General features: G+C 41.5%; 1 protein-coding gene across 1 annotated transcript in view; it reads right to left on the bottom strand.

Annotated features, from left to right (window-relative positions):
• Positions 1 to 20,468, bottom strand: part of LOC141777775 (cadherin-6-like) — a 124,640-nt gene that overhangs the window by 9,941 nt on the left and 94,231 nt on the right. Inside the window, exons 8-11 of the mRNA XM_074652330.1 lie at positions 19,705 to 19,841; positions 17,227 to 17,348; positions 7,684 to 7,801; positions 4,749 to 5,000 (exon numbers count right to left, since the gene is read on the bottom strand). Of these exons, the coding sequence (XP_074508431.1) occupies positions 4,749 to 5,000; positions 7,684 to 7,801; positions 17,227 to 17,348; positions 19,705 to 19,841 (629 nt within the window). The remainder of the gene's footprint in view (positions 1 to 4,748; positions 5,001 to 7,683; positions 7,802 to 17,226; positions 17,349 to 19,704; positions 19,842 to 20,468) is intronic.

Genomic DNA, 20,468 nt, shown 5'->3' with positions numbered 1-20,468 from the left:
AGTTTTAATGGTTGACTTCAGTGTTCTCACCTGCTGCGGCTGCTTTGACATATTGGTGTTCAAGTTTTCTGTCTGTACAACATTCTAAACTGTGTGTGAAATGTTGTCAATAACGATTAGATATCACTCACTCATTCAAATGAATGCAAAAACCATGAATGTGGCGCAACATTTAGTGTGACATCATTACATACAGTAGACTTCTTTCAGCACCCTCCCTCCCCCAGCTCTGATTGACTTCTAGCGTCCCCGGTGTCTGTCCACTAAGTCTGCCATGACTGCACTTTCAGAAGCATAAATATGTATTCATTTTCCCAGCAGCCCGCTGGACTGTGACCACTGCATGAATAAAGAGGATAAGTGGGGATGTGGTGGCAGATGAGATGCATTCATTTCCATGTGAAGTTTGATTGCGATGAGCAGCAGCGGACTGGAGCTCTCAGCCGACATTGTTTTCCATTACAGCAAATGAGAAAAGCACAACGGCCGCTCATGTTTTCAACGCAGTACAAATGGAACCGCTGCGATGGGCCGACAGAAGTGGGATCATACATGCTACATGATGTGGGCACCTACATTTCAGTTCCTTTCTGTCACGATAGGTTTCCTGCTATTGTAATATAGTTTTTTTTAGCTATGTTTTCTACATATTATTGGCCTTGAAGGAGGTTATGTTTTCCCTGGCGTTGGTTTGTTTGTTTGTTAGCAGGATTACTCCAAAAGTTTGCGATGGATTTTAATAAATTTTTTTGGAGGGGTGGAGTGTGACAAAACGAACAAACCATTAGATTTTGGTGGCGATCCGGATCATGATCCGGATTCAGAAATCTTTTCAAGGATTCCAATCAGCCTGAGCATTAAGACCACAGTGTATAACACATCATACACATCAGTGTAACTGATGACGCATTGATGACGCGTGACCCCGCCTCCTTCTGAGAGCAGAGAGATACGTGTGTGGATGTGTGGCGAGACTTCGAGGTGCAGCGGCAGCTGCTGTCCGTCCATGGTGAGAAAGAACAAATCGGTAGATGACGGATGAGAGACAACGTAGTGTAACGTTATACAGACATAACAAGGCCGCTGAATGAGAGAGGCATCCCCCGAGACGTTACACGGAAACACAACGTGTTAATAATAAGCCGACCACCTCACCGTACCGCCAGCTGTGAGCTGTGATCTGTTTTTAAAGTCAAGCACCTTGGTGGAGGTCTGCGCTCTCCGAGTGTTATTCTAGTCTTTATATATTTTTACTAGGGCTGGTAATGCAAATTAACCACTAATTTCTTTAACGCATTAACGCAACTCGCAGACTCAGTTTTAAAGCTAGAGTGATACTGGTATCATATGAAACGGGAAAACTTTACTAGTTTGCCATGAAGGAAGTTAAATAACGCTCCAAACTTACTCTAAATTTTGGCGAGGAAAAACTGTCATGGCCATTTTCAAAGGGGTCCCTTGACCTCTGACCTCAAGATATGTGAATGTAAATGGGTTCTATGGGTACCCACGAGTCTCCCCTTTACAGACATGCCAACTTTATGATAATCACATGTAGTTTGGGGCAAGTCATAGTCAAGTCAGCACACTGACACACTGACAGCTGTTGATGCCTGCCTGTTTGTAGCATCTGACCAATCACAGACATGGACAAGTCCACAAACTTGCAGACAGACAGGCAGAGCGGCACATTTTATAAAGGAAGAGCGAAACTATATTAGACAAATATGAAGAAGTGAAACACACAATCCAGGCTAAAATTAACACAGTTGAAGCTGCCAAATGCAGGAAGGACAGCCGGTAGAAGAAAAAACTCCTGATGTGTGAGTGCGTAATTTGTAACTTTCAGAAATGCTTCTTAACAGCGACACCTGTGGCCGTGAAATCAACGAAAGTCAGCGTCGAGCTCGTGCTTGTGCTCACTCTAAATGGACATGAACGAGCATCGCTCAAAACAGTGAGGCGACACACGTCAGCTAAAAGCACAATATCACTCTATATTTCAGCTGCTTGGCAGTAATGTTAGCTGACCAGACCAAGGTCTCTCCATGAATCAATGCTGATACTGTGTTTGCTTCTCCTGCCTCAGCGCAGGCTTCAGCAGCGGGGCTCCCCAGCGAGAAACTCGTCTCCCTCCGCCCGCAGCCGGAGAGAGCAGGAAGACACCGGCACCCGGTCGGTAACGAGACGGTAACGTTTCTCTCTGAGGAGCCCCGTTACTTCCAAAGACACGGGAAACCTCTGTTGGTCTGGAGGAGCTGCAGCAGTTATTTCTGCACAAACGTCCACTGTACATTCACTAGATATTCTCAGAGCTAAACTAACTCTTCTGCAGTGTGGAGTGAGCGCGCGTTCACGTCTAGAGGTGGAGCGAGTACGCGAGGAACGCGTGCGCTGTCTGAGTGAAGGCGAGCAGGCAGAGGAGACGAGACAGCGGCCACACGCGAGCGGGCATATGCGAGCACGCATGTGTGCCGACCCGCTACATTTATACGCTTAGAAAGTTACAAACAGTCCCTTTAATTTAACGGAACAATCAAAAGTCAGATATAGTTGTCTAGATATAAATAGCTTTTAGAAGTGTATAGGATGAATGTATTACACTTCATTATGACCTTAAACATAAATCTGGCGTGTATGACTATTTCAACCTTCTATCAGCTGCGTCCCCGTCTCCTGCAGTGTGAAACGGACTCAAGAGGAAGTGAAAAAATAAATATAAAAACATAATTCAAAGCGGTAAGCACCCACAGCATACAGCCAGCTGTCCTTCCTGCATCTGTCAGTTTAAACTGCGGTGATTTCAGCCTGGATTAGCATTTTAACTTCTTCATATTCGTGTAATATTACCATACGATCTGCACACCGAGCTGTGATTGGTCAGTAGGAGGTGCCTTTATCCGAGTTGATCTCTTATCTGGAACATAACCTGCTCTGGAGCAGGTTAGCTGTTCAGCATACGTTACCATGGCGATCTACCCCGGTAAGAAGTCAACCACCATTGTAGGATGGAAAACCCTGAAGGGTTAACCCTGAAGTTACCTCGCTGACCCCAAATCCTGCTTCGTAGGACAGGCCTCAGGTCTATGCATATAAGTGTTATGGTTGAGGAGCTGGTCCTATAGGGCTAGGGAGGACGAGGTTAAGGTTCAGTTATATTTGTATTTAATTTGTATTTTGCAATGTCTTGTCATTTATTTTGCATATGCCGTTATTTAAAAAAGAAGTGTTATTGTAGTACATTGCTATATGTTGCTGTCATTTTCTAAAAAACATAAAGGCATGCCCTATGGGTATACATACAATCTTTGGTTTTATTTTGACCTGTGACTCATGGAAGTGGATTTATTTGAATTGTTTCTAAATGACATAATAGAATCATCAAATAATTTTTTTTTCCTGAGACAGCTGTGTCAACTCCATCCACTGTAGAAGAAGAAAAGGATGCACCGATCCGATACGCCGCATCAGTGTCTGCGCTGATGTTGTCCTTGTTCAGCAAATCAGCGATGACATAACCGATCCAAAGTGTCAGTTGTGAATGTCGTTATAAAACGTAGTGTTTCCGCTAATGTATCACTTACATTCATTCAGTCACGGCAGGCTGCCTACTCAGTTTTTTAATGCCATCGCAATTTCTGGCCTCATGTTACATGAAAATGATTCCAATGAGATCCATGAATAAACATTTTAATGTTGTAAATAAAGAGAAACCCAGTTTGTTGCCGGTGGCCAAACAAGACGTCACTGACGTCAGACGTAACTTCTATTTTACCACTACATTAATTTATAGAAAACATACTGCACAATTATTTTTTCAGCATTCATTCTACTGATTATTATTACAAAAATGACATTATATGCAGGAGTTTTTGAACCGTACAGGACTGACTATTTTGGGTAGTAATGTTTCCATTAATAAAACTTAACAAAACGGAGAATCCCCCGGCATGCCAAAATATAAAAACATGCACTGCAGGTCCAAAAAGGCCTATTTTTCTGGGCAGCCTACTGTACACAGCACTGTACTGTACTTTGTTATTGTCATCTATAGTGGTTATTTGCATAAAAACACACAATTCAAATGAATATGATTATTTAAATATTTGCTTTGATTCAAAAAATCTTGGCGAGCTGCTTAAAGCTAGTGTTAGGAAGTTAAACAGGTCATAATTCTCTCTCTATTATCTATTTTATATTGATGTGAAAACATCTCCTAACAACTGGGTCTATTCAAGTTTCTCACCAAAAACTACATTTGACGAGATTACATTTGAACACATCATGATAACGTTGTAATTTACCTTCACCCAATGGTAATTTTTTTAAGCAGAGTTTGAACGCCTCATAATAATAACTCAATGGCACCTCCGTGAACGTTAGTAGCTCCGTTATTTAACCAGTCAGGACTGTGCTGCCCATAACTGTCCTCCTGCTGATTTTCAAACAGATTTGTTGTTCACAGTGTTGCTTTATCAGGGAATAATAGGGTGCGTCCCCTCAGGTTTAGTAGCGCCACGGGAAAGCATCAATAAGAGGAATAGATAGTATGTTTACCATAGTTTGAGCACCACTGCCCTAGAGGATAACCGCAACATGCCACTGACGGCTCCAGAGAATCTTCTAAGTGGACCTTTCTGCACTTTTTCGCATAAATCTATGTTATTCCAATGTAACATACAGCCCATCTACTAACTAACTACTACTTGCACTGTCCCGTTATGTCTTATGTCTTATTATATACTCACTGAGCAGTATGATGGCACACAGGAGGATGGCGATGAGAGCTCCGGTGCTGAGACCAGGAGAGCTGCTCAGAGCCTCTGCATTACACAGCTCCATGTTGCCCTCACGGTCACAGGTGCACACCCTCACAGAGAGAGTGCCGGTGCTGCTCTGCATGGGGTAGTCGCCGTCGGTGATCACCACGGGAACCAGGTAGAAGCTCTGGTGAAGGCGGCTGTAGCTGGCGCGACGTGTCAGGATGCCGGCAGTGTTATCTGAGTAGGAGAACGTATCATTGAAGCACACACGCAGTGCACAGTGTGTCTGACACTTTGTCACACAGCAGCGTGTGAATAAAAATCACTTTATTACCAGGTTGGGGAAAAAATGTTACTCATTCTATCTCACTGAGGAGACGAAGCATGCGGATGAATGTGTTTTACAACTTCAGGCAAAGAAACTATCAAGAACAAATATCTAGACTTATCTGAGTACAAAAACAAGTTTAACAATAGCAAAATGTGAAATTATGATGAACTGTTGCTTGACAACAACAACCAATCACATTGCAGAAAAAAGCTATTTCTTACCAATAACGAGTAAAAGGGGCACTTTCAAATTCTCAAATCTCACATCAAATAATTTCAAATCTCCCTCACCTTTTCAAATTACAACCAAATCAGGAGTTATGTATGTTATTATGGACGAGTGTGATATATAATGTGTGGATGATAGAGGGATGTGACCAACGTTAGACTGAACAAGATGTTTCTAGAACTAGAATAAGACAATGAACTGTCACTAATGGCCACGACAGACTGGGACCAGAATCAGTTGACTGTACATATCATTTACTGATTCTAAAAAGGTGGATTAAGTGTCAAGTTACTCTTTTGGAAAAAACAGTTGAGTTAGCCAAACGACTCACATCCAGTTGTGGAGTGTTTGCCAGAGAGAAAGACAAAGATGAGCAACATCAGGATTTAAGCTGATCAACGCAATTGACCCAAATTATGAGCTTCATGGCTACAAACATAATAAATTATGGGATTTATACTAACAAGATTTGAGTCTGTTTTGTAGCTCTTAGTCATTTATTCACCCTAAATCTTCTACGAGATAATTAGAAGCTTAAAGGGATAAGTCAAACTTTTGGGAGATATATCTGTTCACTTTCTTGCAGACGTACTGTAGGTGAGAATATTGATACCACTCTTGAATATGAGGGTGCTTTCCCATCAAGGAACCTGGGCCCGGATCCGAGTACCCTTGTCCACAAAGTCCAGTTGGATTGATTAGTGTGAACGCTCCGTACCGTACTCGGGCACGGTTCGTCGATCCGTACTCGAGTCCACTTGAAAAGGTGGTCTGGATTAGGTTCATTTGTACGGTTACGGGTACGGTTCGCATCAGGTGTGAAAGCCAACCGTACCGAAACACGGAAGTGGACCGTTATTTAACGCGAGTAACGTTAGCAGTCAGTGAGTAGTTGTGAAAGGGCAGGCTTTATTCAACGCCGCCGGTCTCCTCCGAAATCTGTATACATCTAAATCTGTATACATAAAACAGTTTCATATCTATGTCTGTATCTGCGCGCAGCATACGCCGATCTCATCCTCTGAACTGCACGGCCGTGGATGATACAGCAGGAAGGCAGGCGAGAGGTTCCTTAAAATATAAATAATAGACGATGGGGTTGAGTGATGTTTGTTATTTTATTTAGCTGATTTAATGGTCTGTCTGCGAAGAACGAGAGACGCTCAGCTGCTCAGCGGACAGAGAGAGAGACGGGATGGGGGAGAGACAACGTAGTCGGCCTATTTTCACATCTAACTCTGTGAAATAAGAGTTTATTTCAACCAAACCAGAGATGGTGATAGTTGGAAAGACTAACGACGTCAGTAGTGGTGATGCAACAAATACACGTGGATGATGACGCAAGTGTACTCGGGCACGGACCAACTTTACTAATGTGAAAGCTGAGTGGAGAGAGGGGGGGGGCAATCGTACTCAGGCATGGTACGGATCAGTCGTACCTAATGTGAAAACGCCCTGAGTCTACAGCCCGTTAGCTTATCTTAGAATAAAGACTGGAAACAGCTAGCCTGGCTGTGCAAAAGGTAACGGACTGTTTCGTGGTCAAGTGACGGGACTTCACGGTGAAAAGACTCCAGTAAACTTACCATAAAACCTCAACTTGTCCATTTTAAACTCAAACTAAGTGTAGATATAACAACACATTGTCACTCCCAACTCGTCAAACTATGATGCTCCAGGTACCCCTCTAGTGTTTGTTTTGGATGTGCCGGCGTTACGGCGTTACATGCACACAGTCTCTTTTCAAAATAAACCTCCAACGTAGGCTTACTTAGTTTTTAGGTTTACTTACACAACAAAAGTACTTGGTTAGGAAAACATTGCGGTTTGGGTTAAAATAAGTATGATTTGTACGTAACTGGCGTTAGCAAAATACGGACGTTGTGTAACAAAATTAAGGTAAAATAACTCAACGTTTCACACTTGACACAAACAGCGGTTGTGTTTATTTGACCCGTCCGACCTCATCTCCCACCCGCCATATGCAGACTTTCTCGCTATGTAAACTATACATCAGTTGCTCTGAGTGTCAAATAATGTCAGGGATGGGTTTACAGTGGAGTTAGTTGAAAGCTCGGTGCATCTCATACAGATGTTAAAGGGTGCATCTGTGTGTGTCGGTATCAGATGCCGAGGGGTGCTGACCAAGTGGCGGTATTTGACGAGTTGGGAGTGAGAATGTGCTGTGCTGGTAGATGGATTCTGTTACCTTTGGACAGAGCCAATGATTATGATGTATGATGAATGCTGATGAACAATGCTGCAGCTAATATTTTGGTGAAGCGAGTGAATCCTTAATTTGAGGCCCTTGTATCACATGTTAGTAATCAGTAAGCCTGCATGCGGTCAGGTGTCGCCTACCTCCGTTATCTCGGACAGTGAAGTTGCTTTTGTGGGTCCCCTCAGGAGCCAGGCTGAAGAAGAACTTGTGTCCCGTTGACGGCTCGTCGGCATCGACAGCGCTCACCGTCTGGATCCGCTGTCAGAGACACCAACACCATTAACATGAACATCTCGATGGAGTTAAGTGAATTAAGAGCAATCAATGAGCGGGAAAACTACTGCTTCCGTTCACAGGGACAGTACACACGCTGCTGTCCTCGCTGTGTGCTGTAAGGTTGCCAACAGAACAGCTTGGACATCATCAGGATCACTGGTGCGTGTCGGTGCTAAATAAGCCATTAATATCTCCGTCAACAACACAGCTCAGAAAATAATATATCACACTGACGTAGGACAGGAAACATTGTAGCTGGGTTTACTGAATCATGAAACAACCAATTCAGTGAAACAAAATATCTGATACTTTGCATACAATATACTCTATATGTCAGGCTACTGATATACACATTATGCATTTACTGTTTTCCTTTATCCAAGTTCTTGTGCTGCTGCTTTACACAGTTAATCAACGATTTTATCTTTCCTGTCTTTATACTTGTCACTGACACAATTATCAACTGGAGTGATTATGTTATTATGTAAAAGCTATTTTCTTTTTGATATTCTCATGTCAACGGGACATGAAAGCAGCTTTATTTGAGCAAAACAACGAGTGGAGAAGTGGTGTTACGCTCCAGAAGTGGTTTGAGAAGTTTCTTCCCACAGTGTAAACTTGACACCATTGACTGGATTCACGCTGAGCACAGCTGCTGTTCTCTGTGAAGACGTGCGCTGCAGACTTTTTACAGCTAGCCTTTACGTCTACAGGGGGTGGGCGCTTCATACTCCAAACATAGATTTCAGGTGGGGAATCGTTAAAAGCCAACACAAACTGACAGAAAGATACCAACGGTATCTCAATGGGTTTCTGGATGGACTCAAATTCAGACAAGGATGTTAGCGAAATGAAACATTGTCTAAAGTTAGAAATGTTTCTTGTTTTAGATCATGAAATATCCAAAATGAACACGTTTAAGAATCTGACCTCACTTTTTTCATCTCCATACTGTTTCATTGACCAGCTAATAGTTTGACTATTGGTTTTTAAACCTGCACTAGGCAGAATTTTTTTGGCATCATTGGGCAAAAATTCCATAATAACCTTTCAGCATATTGTAATTCAAGTGTTCTGAGAGAAAACTAGACTCCTTCTCCTCCTCATGGCTCTGTTTTCAGGCTTCAAAAAATCTAGCCTGTGACGGGAGACTTTGACCAATCACAGGTAATTTCAGAGAGAGAGAGAACGTTCCTATTGGCTGTTCATTCAATCAAACGCTCAAACTAGTCAGCGCCAAGCCCCCAGGAAGTGCACCGTTCATCGATCCCAACTTTCGTAGTGGCCAAACGGCGGTACTGCAACTGCCGCGTCCGTCACGTGATGCCATTGGGCCCAAAAAGCCTTTTTTCCCCATAGACTTACATTGGGAAAGAGACATCTGTAACTAAAATAATTTTTTTTGAGGTGAATCAATTTCCCAGTGGGAACACCTAAACAGCCCTTATTTAAAAAATTTAGTTTTTAAAGTTGTAAAATGAACTAATAGCCGAATCGAGTTATTTCCCTTACTTCGTTCATGTGAGTGAGACCCAGAACGAGGCTGGAGCACAAGCCGTGACGACGGCGTGACGTTGGGCCATGTGCCAAAGATCCGGGTACTTTTCCAGACGGATGTCGAGCCATTTAGGCTTCATGCGCCACTTTCATAGGAATGAACAGGGCCCCGCCTCCAACGCTGTATCCAGTTCTCTTAATACATCCATGGGCAGCGATGATCAAATATGAATCAATATTCTGTTACTGTAATGCCTATTTCTCTCCTCAAGTGTTTTCAGAATCATCTTGTAGTGTACTGTTTAGCTGTAAAATGAGAAAGTTTGCTCCGGCTGGTGGGCGGTGCTTGGTATGTCCAGCTAAACAGTACACTACAAGATGATTCTGAAAACATTTGAGGAGAGAAATAGACATTACAGTAACAGAATATTGATTCATATTTGATCAGTGCTGCCTAGTTTGAACGTTTGATCAAAGTTTGCGAGACTGCTCAGAGACGGCAGACTCCAGATCCGCTTTCAGCTTTTCAGATCTAGTTTTCCTCCGGTCTGTGAAATCTTGCAGCATCGGAGGACACAGAGGCACATGATTTTTTTCAGGTTACCTGTTTCATGCACTACTGTCAGGTTATAGTGACCATTTTATAAAAATAACTTTTAAGTCATCATCATAATCATATTTGCTCCAACCTGCTTACGTCAGCTTTAAAGCTGCACTAATCAATATTTGTATATATTTGCATTAGATAAAATGACTAAGTGTAATGTGAAAGAGGTTGCTCCTAGTGCAAAGCACTGGTCTGATTTTCTGTCCCACAGACCCACAGGTCTCCGGCAGCAGCAGCAACAGCTGTTTTCAGTGAACAGGCCCTGATAAAGCCACTGTACAGAAAGACACCGTTAGTCTATAAAGAGACACATGTTTCCCTCGAGAGTTGGTGGAGGCCAAAAACAGAGCTACAAGAGAGAGAGAGAATACTGGACCTACATTCATCAGGTGGACACAAACAAACACAACTCCTGTCATTTCTCAGCTGGTGACTCCAGATGTGTTTGTTGTACTTTATAACTACAGCCTTATTTAATTGAATGGGAGACACCAGCTGAGAGATTAAAGGCTTTAACAAAGATTTGTGACACACACACACACACACACACACACACACACACACACACACCAAACAATCCGGAGCCTGAGGGAAGCAGAGGGGTGATATCCATCCAGCGAACAAATACTGATGATTAACACTGATGGACAGATGAAAGGGCAGAGGAATTAAAGAATGACAGGGACCTGAGACGACCAATGGCAGCAAACCGCCACACTGAAGCATGCCAAGATGAGGCTGTGTGCGCGTGCACGTGGCACACCAGCATAATGTTGTCGTACCTAGTTGTGTTATATTTAACCTGTTACGTGTGTGTGTGTGTGTGTGATCACAGATTTGTGTTTTGATCCTATTAATTGTTGCATGCTGTAGATGCAGTATATATCTGTGTGTGTGTGTGTGTGTGTGTGTGTGTGTAAAACCCTATTTTGTAATACGTGATGTGTTAAAGCTCCTGTCAGCATCCATGACAGATTAGCTCATCAGCCACCACAAAAGAAGAAACTGAGTGGTCTCCAGGAGCACAACCAATCAGCTTCACAGCTGCACGAGCGCCTGTGTGTGTGTGTGTGTGTGTGTGTGTGTGTGTGTGTATGTATACAGTATGTGCACAAAAGCTTGCATGCTTTAATCACATTAGTTGCATCCGATCCCATCCAGTATGTGATGACTCATATCAAGTGGTATTACAGCAGAGTACAATTACACTAAGTACTGTTTAAAGCATTCAAATTCAGATTTTTGACTGATGAAATATTCAATATTACAGAGGTCTAACAAAGTCAACGTTGTTTCCCATGGGACAGTAAAGTCAGTCAATTAGGAAGCTAATTAAAAATGTCAACACTTGCATTGGTTCGTTGGCCGTGCAACGCAAAGAACAAAAATGGGAAATAAAAATCAGCCCTTGTTCAAAAATTCGTTCAAAAAGGCCTCAACATCTCTAAAAACCATGAAAAACAAGGTATCCCTGATTCATGTAGCAGTTCACTTAAGCAAAAGAAACAAACAATTTATGATTGTAGTGTTGCACTTGACAATAACAAATAAAGACATGTTGGCCTATATTCATCGACCCCAGAACGAGGGTCAGTGTGGTAATAATGGCTGATTCCATGCTAATGCTGTGTTTTTCTATTCATGAAAGGGGATTAGCAGCTCACTTTAGCCTCTTGCACTTGTCCCATCGGTGACTCATAAAAGCACATCAACTGCAGCGCAATAACTACAGGAGCACCTGTAGAGCTGCTCCACATTCTGTATGGGAGGGTTTCACACTGAAATAACAGCCCAGTCGCACAGCAGTTTCTTTTTTTTCATGATGGTCAGCATGAAATCAATTTGTATGTAATCTATGTAATTGTGAATCAGGAAGTATAAAGAGCAGCAAACACCGCGTAAAAACACTTTCCCCCAGAAGACCGGCGTTCATGTCCCGTGTGAAACCAGAAGTCAAAGTTGATCTATTTGTCACGTAACTTCCGTACTTAAAGTTATGCCATTTTTGGTGTTATTTAAACCCAAATCATGATCTTTTCCCAAACCTTACGGAGCCGCCCTTTATGAATCATTAGTCAACAGCAGTTCCCCACTATACATGTGTGTCTGTGTGTGTATTGTATTTGTGTATAATTATGTGTGAGTTTCTCTAGAGGACTGTCCGTCTCCTAAAGGATGGGTCCGGTTTATCACAACTTGGACGGATCGTACCTACGATTGAGGATATTGAGTTCATATGTGTGTGTGAATTAAGGGCTTTACATTTCCCAATTAACAACTTACATATGGAGGGTATTTTATAAGCTGATTCCAGTATTTCTAGACTCAGTATGTTTAAATTGGACATTTAAAGGTCGAACTGGAAGTGAGCACACCTGAAATGTCGCTCATAATCCCTCATCACACAGGAAAACTGTATGTAGGCACAACGACAGGAAGAACAGCAGGTCAAAGGTGAAGCAGGAAGTGGGTCTGTTAACTGTGATGGATATTTACAAGAGACAGTAATAACTTTACTGTTCACCTTCATTTTCTCTTCCTAATAAGTTTGACCTGGGGGTTTGTTTACATCCTGCCTCTCGTCTGTTGCTTGTCTTCCTTGATTTGACTTCTCTTTACTGTGGTTGCCGTGTTCTAAGACTTCCCCATGGTGAATGAAACATTGTTATTACGGCTCATTAATCGATTAAAATATTTAATCGAGAAAAAAAAAATTGGATTAATCACAAATTAATCTCACATTTTTTCTGTTCAAAATGTACCTTAAAGGGAGATTTGTCAAGTATTTAATACTCTTGTATTATTATATATTATTTTATATTATTAATTTAAATATTATGTATATATTTATTATTGGAAATCAATTAATAACACAGAACAATGACAGATATTGTCCAGAAACCCTCACAGGTACTGCATTTAGCATAAAACAATATGCTGAAATCATAACATGGCAAACTGCAGCCCAACAGGCAACAACAGCTGTCAGTGTGTCAGTGTGCTGACTTGACTATGACTTGCCCCAAACTGCATGTGATTATCATAAAGTGGGCATGTCTGTAAAGGGGAGACTCGTGGGTACCTATAGAACCCATTTACATTCACATATCTTGAGGTCAGAGGTCAAGGGACCCCTTTGAAAATGGCCATGACAGTTTTTCCTCGCCAAAATTTAGCATAAGTTTGTAGCGTTATTTAACCTCCTTCACGACAAGCTAGTATGACATTCCTGAGGTTTTGTAGTTTCATATGATAGCAGTATCGTCACTCTAGCTTTAAAACCCGCTGAGCCCGCTACAACCTAAAAATCATAAGTTGCGTTAAAGAAATTAGTGGCGTTAAAACAAATTTGCCTTAGTGCATTAACTTTGCCAGCCCTAGTTATTATACATGCAATTGATAGAAATGATGGCCACAACTATATGAAAATAAGACCCAAGTTGTAATTAAGCAGAATTACCCTTTAATGTTGCCCCTCTTTAGGCCTGAAAACTGAGAGGAGACAAAACATGCAGTTCCACCTAAAGGTCAGAGCACACAATAAGAATATGTGCAATGATACGTGACATAATGCTGCTTGTAATGATTGAATATTTTTTTTTTGTAGCAGGAGCACTCTCAAATTAAATAATAATAAATAAATATTTGTTTTTCTAATCAACACCAGACAAATATCCAGAGTTACAGCAGGGAGGTGTTTTCAGAGCTAGTGCCTATTTAGTGTCTTCTTTAGTGTCTTCTTGTATGGGATTATTATGTTCATTTAAAATCTAATATAAGTTTATTTCCTGACAGTGCAGTCCTGCCCTGCTCCACTCTGTGGGAGAGAGCCCCTGCTGGCTGAGGTGAAGGAATAATTAGCAGCTTCTCCACATATCCACGGCAGCTCCAGTGAAATGAATCAGGTGACTGCTGAGGAAATAACCTGGCTTTAAAAGAGGATGTGATGAAATGACTGCTTTGTTGTCACTCCTGTATTTTATATGTTGTTTTTGTTTTTGCAGGAGGAAGCATAGAGGACTGCAGTGAGACCCTAATATATGAGGGCAGCAACATATTTGTATTATAATCATTTATTTCTCCTTGCCCTGTCTTATTTGCAAAGAGAAATATAGAAAAGATTGAGTAACGGTCAGACAGCTCTGACCGCTGCTTTTGCTGGTTGAAATTACAAACGTGGTGGCAGATTAAATCAGCTGTCAGTAATTAATATTAATTAATTGGTAACTAATTAGTAACTTGTGTGGTTAATGTGCTCTCTGCAAGCCAGTGTCGGCACACGGCCAAAGATTGTTTGTTAGAGAAAGAAACGCAACTCTCTAAGGCTGCATTCACACCAAATCAGGCGTTGCGGCAATTAGCGCAGGGTGTGGGAGCGTCTCTTAAATGGCCCATTTGAGTGGCACTCATTTGATTGGTCCATTTGATTTGATTGGCCTATTGATCGCTGGTTTCGTGATTGGCCACCTTAGTGTGACGTTGTGTTGTGTTTCTCAAAAAATTGATTCTGTTTGCTTTTTTTTATTTGGGCACCCCCTGCGGTCTCCACCGCCGCAGCCTAAACACACTACCCACATTCAAATGAATGGGAGGACTAGCTGTTTTTGCCGTAATGCCTGATTTGGTGTGAATGCAGCCTAACACCATTATATGACCATGAGTGTACTGCAAAACTAACAAAATGGTGAATCTTGACCATCTTGAAACGACCACACCATTCTCAAGGAGTCAGAATCTTCCAGTTAAACCTTCATTCATATCATATCATTCATTTAAGCTGATCAACTGCATAGTTTTGAATCAGGACCGCCGGTGTTTGGAGCAAGTACCCAAGTACCGCCCATGTGTATGGATATGATACTGGATATAAAATAATGATAAATAATTAAAGCTGCGAGCAGCGATGAACAGGTCCTCGCCCCTTATGCACGTCGGGGGTACTGGCAGGACGCTGGTTGTGCATTTCCGTGACCATCTGACACTGCGCTCATGAGTTAGATGGTATTTCTTTTCAAAACGTTTCATATCTGTAAAGTGCATAAAATGGCGTGTTTTCACATGATCTATGACATCATCGTTAGAGATATCGACTATTCCTTGGCAATTTACGTAGCTTCAAATTAGCCGGAGGGTTATACCAACCAAATTTGAAACAAATCTGATAAACCCTCAAGGTAGGAGCTCGAAAACGTTTGCATTAAATGCATGAAAAATGCACAAAATTCAAAATGGACAACTTCTGGTTGGGCGGAGCTAATGAAAACCTATGGGAAATATGTCCGCAATGATGAGAGCAATGGAGGTACCAAATGTTTTGAATATCGGAGCAACTATGTTCCAACTAAGGCCTTCCATCCATTAGGGGACGCTATGGAGCCCGCTAAACACGTGTGAACCCAAATGTCTGTTTATTCTCGCAATGTTCACAGGTGTTGATGTATGCGCCGAGAGTGTTCGAGAATACCAAGAGCATCAAAAATGTCTTCAAAGGCTAAAAGGGGGCGATATGGAGTCAACGTGCCACACCCAAGACCTCGTTTAGGCCCTAATGAAATACACTGTGTGCACAATTATTAGGCAAATTTTATTTTTGAGGATTCATTTTATTATAGAACAACTACTGTGCTCTCGGTCAATCCAAAATGTTAATAAACCTCAAACCTGAATATTTAAGAAAGTAAAAGTGAGGTTTTGGCTTTCTTAGGAGAATATCTATGTGTGCATAATTATTGGGCAACTATTCGCGTGCAAAATTATGATGCAACTAAATGAAAAACGATAATTTTCCCATCTCACTTGTTCATTTTCATCTTTTAAAGTGTAAACAACTCAAAATTTACAAATTAACATTTCTGACATTTCCAAAAAAAAATCGGTGCCCAATATAGCTACCCTTCTTTTCAATAACAGTCATAAGCCTTCTATTCATGGAGTCTGTCAGTTTCTTGATCTGTTGACGATCAACTTTTTGTGCAGCAGCAACCACAGCCTCCCAGACACTGTTCAGAGAGGTGTACTGTTTTCCTTCACCGTAAATCTCCCGTTTAAGAAGGGCCTACAAGTTCTCAATAGGGTTTAGGTCAGGTGAGGAAGGGGGCCATGTCATTAATCTTTCATCTTTAAGGCCTTTACTGGCTAGCCACGCAGTGGAGTACTTCGATGCATGCGATGGAGCATTGTCCTGCATAAAAATCATGGTCTTCTTGAAAGATGCACACTTTTTCCTGTACCACTGCTTGAACAAAGTGTCTTCTAAAAACTGGCAGTAGGTTTGGGAGTTGATTTTGAGTCCATCTTCAACCCGAAAAGGTCCAACTAGCTCATCTTTAATAATACCAGCCCATACCAGTACCTCACCTCCACCTTGCTGGCGTCTAAGTCGAAGTGGAGCTCTGTGCCCGTTACTGATCCAGCCACTGTTCCAGCCACTGATCCATCTGGTCCGTCAAGAGTCACTCTCATCTCATCAGTCCATACAACCTTTGAATAATCTGTCTTCAGATATTTCTTGGCCCAGTTTTGACGTTTCAACTTATAGGTCTTGTTCAGTGGTGGTCGAGTTTCAGCCTTCCTTACGTTGGCCATATCTCTGGGCACTGAACACCTTGTACTTCTGGGCACTGCAGGTAGGTTGCAGTTCTGGAATATGACAGCACTGGAGGATAATGGGTTCCTGGTAGCTTCACGTTTGATTCTTCTCAAATCTTTGGCAGTTAATTTGTGTCTTTTTTTTCAACACGTTTCGTGCGACCCTGTTGACTATTTGCAACAAAACGTTTGATGGTTCTGTGATCACGCCCCAATATCTTAGCAATTTCAAGAGTGCTGCATCCCTCTGAAAGACTTTTTACAATCTTTGACCTTTCAGAGTCAGTTAAATCTTTTTTTTGGCCCATTTTGCCTGAGGAAAAGAAGCTGTCTAATAATTATGCACACCTTGATATAGGTTTTTGATCTCCTTAGGCCACACCCTCCTTCATTGCACAAATACACATCACCTGATATGCTTAAATCCAATAAGCATTCAAGTTAATACAGCTTGGAGTTGGAAAATATGCATAAAAATGATGATGGGGTCAAAATACTCACTTGCCTAATAATTGTGCACACAGTGTAGTACTGAACCCCAAACCTTAACTCTGATTGATTGGACAGCCAATCCTGATTAAGTTTGGTTGCTTAACTGTATAAAAGACAACGTATACTGTAGCCCGGTACTCAGTGACTTGATTAAAAAATAAATTCATCTCTAGCAATCTGAGCTACACATACAGTATGTGATAGAGTGATAAAGCTGTAGTACCTGACCAGCCTTAGTCCTCTCACAGACAAAGGTTTCGTACTCGGTGGCGAAGGAGGGGGCGTTGTCGTTGATGTCCAGCAGGCGGATGTAGACCGGAACATGGCTGCTCTGACGGGGATTATCTGAAAGGCAAACACAGGAAAAAGTGAACACCCTACGTCCAGACGTTCACACTGTGAGCTAGTCTGGTACAACCACAGCGACCACTGAGCAGCTCGTCGCCTTGCTTAAGGCCACATTGTCATTAGCTGACGAGGGAGAACGTTAATCATCTGCTTTCACGAGCCACATTTTCCCTTCTTCCCTCTTGTTCACAAGCTGTGTCTTTACCCTCTGAGCTCACACAAAAGGCATAAAAGATGAAAAATATGAAAACATGAAAGAAAAAATATGTTTTCAAGATGTAAAAAAAATAAATCCAGATGTTTGGAGCCTGTGTCCAAGTAGTTGGTTTATAGAGTCCTGTAATTTTCACAGCATGTCTCAGTTGAAGCCAGGAAACCAATCAGGCTTCCATTTCACACTGGTGCCCAAGTCCAACTGTTTGTGGAAGCTGAGGTCATATGATGAGAATGAAACCTGAAACTAGGAAAATAAATTATTAATTCAACAAAAACTAAACAAAAAAATATTTTGAGGGATTCTGTTTTCATTACCAGAAAATCATCAGTGCCCAGCAGAGTCTCAGCACTTAGCAGCCCAGCGTGACCGAAAACCACACGGCTTCTTTTTGTTCCAACAGATTCATGGATACAAAATGGTACTGATGGCTCACTGCTTCATGTTCACAGCTACATTTTAATATTTATTTTTCTTTACAATGGGCACAATTACTCCATATCAAATGAAAGTGTGTCAGAGGTGTCTATGGTTTCATTTCTTGCTCTTCTCTTTTTTTGACATATAGTATTGCAGTGTATTTCTGTGGACAGGTCATCATTTAGAAATGGTTAAAAAGACAGGTTCAATGTGCACGAGTCATTCGTAAGGAGACTTTTGAGCTTAGATTCTCTCCACTGTGGACAGTTTGGTAAGGCTTTATATTAAGGTCCTTGTAATAAGCGTTAGTTAATAGGTAATAAAGCCCTATACGATGCTTATTAACATTATAATGAGTTAATAAGACTATAGTGTAAATAATAGCATTATAAACATGTTCATTGTTATATCATAAGACATTTATAAGCACTTATAAGAAACGTGTTAACAGTTTAGTTACAACACTGATTAAAGCTTCAGTAGGAAACAAGTTTTTGGCATCATTGGGCAAAAAATCACATAATAACCTTTCAGTATATTTTAATTCAAGTGTTCTGAGAGAAAGCTAGACTTCTGCTCCTCCTCATGGCTCTATTTTCAGGCTTTACAAAATCGAGCCTGTGATGGGAGACGTTCACAGGTCATTTCAGAGAGAGAGAGCGTTCCTATTGGCTGTGCTCCAGCTGGTGGGCAGTGCTTGGTATTTCCTCAAGAGATCACAACATGGCTGCTGGGTCACAAACTTTCTCATTTTACAGCTAATCAGTACACTACAAGATGTTTTTGAGAACATTTGAGGTGAGAAATAGGCATTACAGTAACTTAATATTTGATCAGCGCTGCCTAGTTTGACCGTTTGGTCGGAGTTCGGTGGTGATTGACAGCCGGCTGTCATAGACGGAAGCTGGAGCAGACTCCAGATCAGCTCTGACTGGTTGTTTTCCTACAGTCTGTGAAATCTTGCAGATGCCATTAGGAGCACTGGAGGACCCAGAGGCTCAGATTACCTGCACTACTGTCAAGATATAGTATATATATATAGATCATATTTGCTCCAATTCTACCCACTGCGGCTTTAAGAGCATTAATAAAAGCTTTATGAGTTTATTCTAATTATTTATAATAGCAAATTTAACTAACTTACCTATAATGTCATTGTTATACCTTCACTAAGCTTTTTTTTGTTGCTTTATTAAGATAAATAATGCTTTATTATGCACTTTTTAGCAATTAACTATGCTACCAGATCTAAGGCATATTTAACTGTTAATACGATATTTTTATTTTTTTTAGATTTTGGTCTGCAACTTTGTGTTCTTGCTGCTGACTGTCTTGGCCAGGTCTCCTTTGGAAAAGAGGTTCTTAATCTCAATGGGACTAACCTGGTTAAATAAAGGTTAAATTAAAAATAATAATAAAAAAATCTTTGGCACACAAGAGGATAGTAAGAACTATTTCTTCTGTGGAAAGTAATTACAGTCCAAACTGTTCACCTTTAGGTCCGTGGACTACACATGGTTGATGTTACGTTTTTTTTTTTTCATTTTTTACGTCATTTTTAGATGCTCTGAGGAGCACAAAAGACATTCCAGCAGAAATCGTAGAGGCAGATATCTGTACTGGTGACTGTGACTGATCAGAGCAGACATTCTGTCTGGCAACTCCACATCAATACATCACATCATCTCTGCAAATAGTCCCGGCCCCTGCTGGACTTACTGAACTCAGTGGCGATGATTGAAATATTATGCCAGGCAGTCTCCTCTCTGTCCAGGCCTTTGAGCAGGAACACAGATCCATTCCCTGGATGGACGTTGAACAGGCGGTCCATGTCGGTGCGACGGTCGATAGAGTACCTGTAACAAGCCAGACAGAGAGATGGTGAGAAAGGGCTAAATTAAGCCAGTGGGTGGGATGAACTACAGTGACCTTGTATCTGTGCAGCCCCTCCAGGGAGGCACCACAACAGGGAGAAGATATTGATTTCTCTCAATCTGTGAAGGAGAGCTCATGGTAATAGAGCCAAGTCCATCACTGTGGAGTTGTCGTACATATATGTTTGTGGAAGGTGCAATGTGAGCTCATAAACTTTGCATTACTGTGGTTCCTGAACTGCTGTGTGAAGCTCTTTTGTTGCTTCCCACAGGATTTTATGGTGAATAATGTGCCGCTAGCCCTGTGGCCAGACAAAAGGAAAGCACAATGTTTTTAATGGTCCAAATTAAACTGCATTAGTTACAGAAATGTTTCCATGGAGGCCTGTGAACTTAGGAGTATGAATAACAAATAGTTTGCCATAGTAACATGTAAAAATGTGTCTTAATTAACCCAGGTTTTCTCTAAAACCAGAATCTGGCAGATTGAGATGAGAAGCTCGCTATCAGCCTCATATTTGTGTGTTATGTACAGAGTTGAAGTCAGGACGTGGTAATCTCAGCCAAGTTAAAACATAAGTAATGAACATATGCTGTAACATTTTCTTA

This window comes from Sebastes fasciatus, chromosome 11, assembly GCF_043250625.1.
Source record: "Sebastes fasciatus isolate fSebFas1 chromosome 11, fSebFas1.pri, whole genome shotgun sequence".
In the NCBI taxonomy this organism is placed as follows: Eukaryota; Metazoa; Chordata; class Actinopteri; order Perciformes; family Sebastidae; genus Sebastes; species Sebastes fasciatus.
Note: the sequence above shows the minus strand (reverse complement) of the source record. Positions and strands in the feature narration are given on the sequence as shown.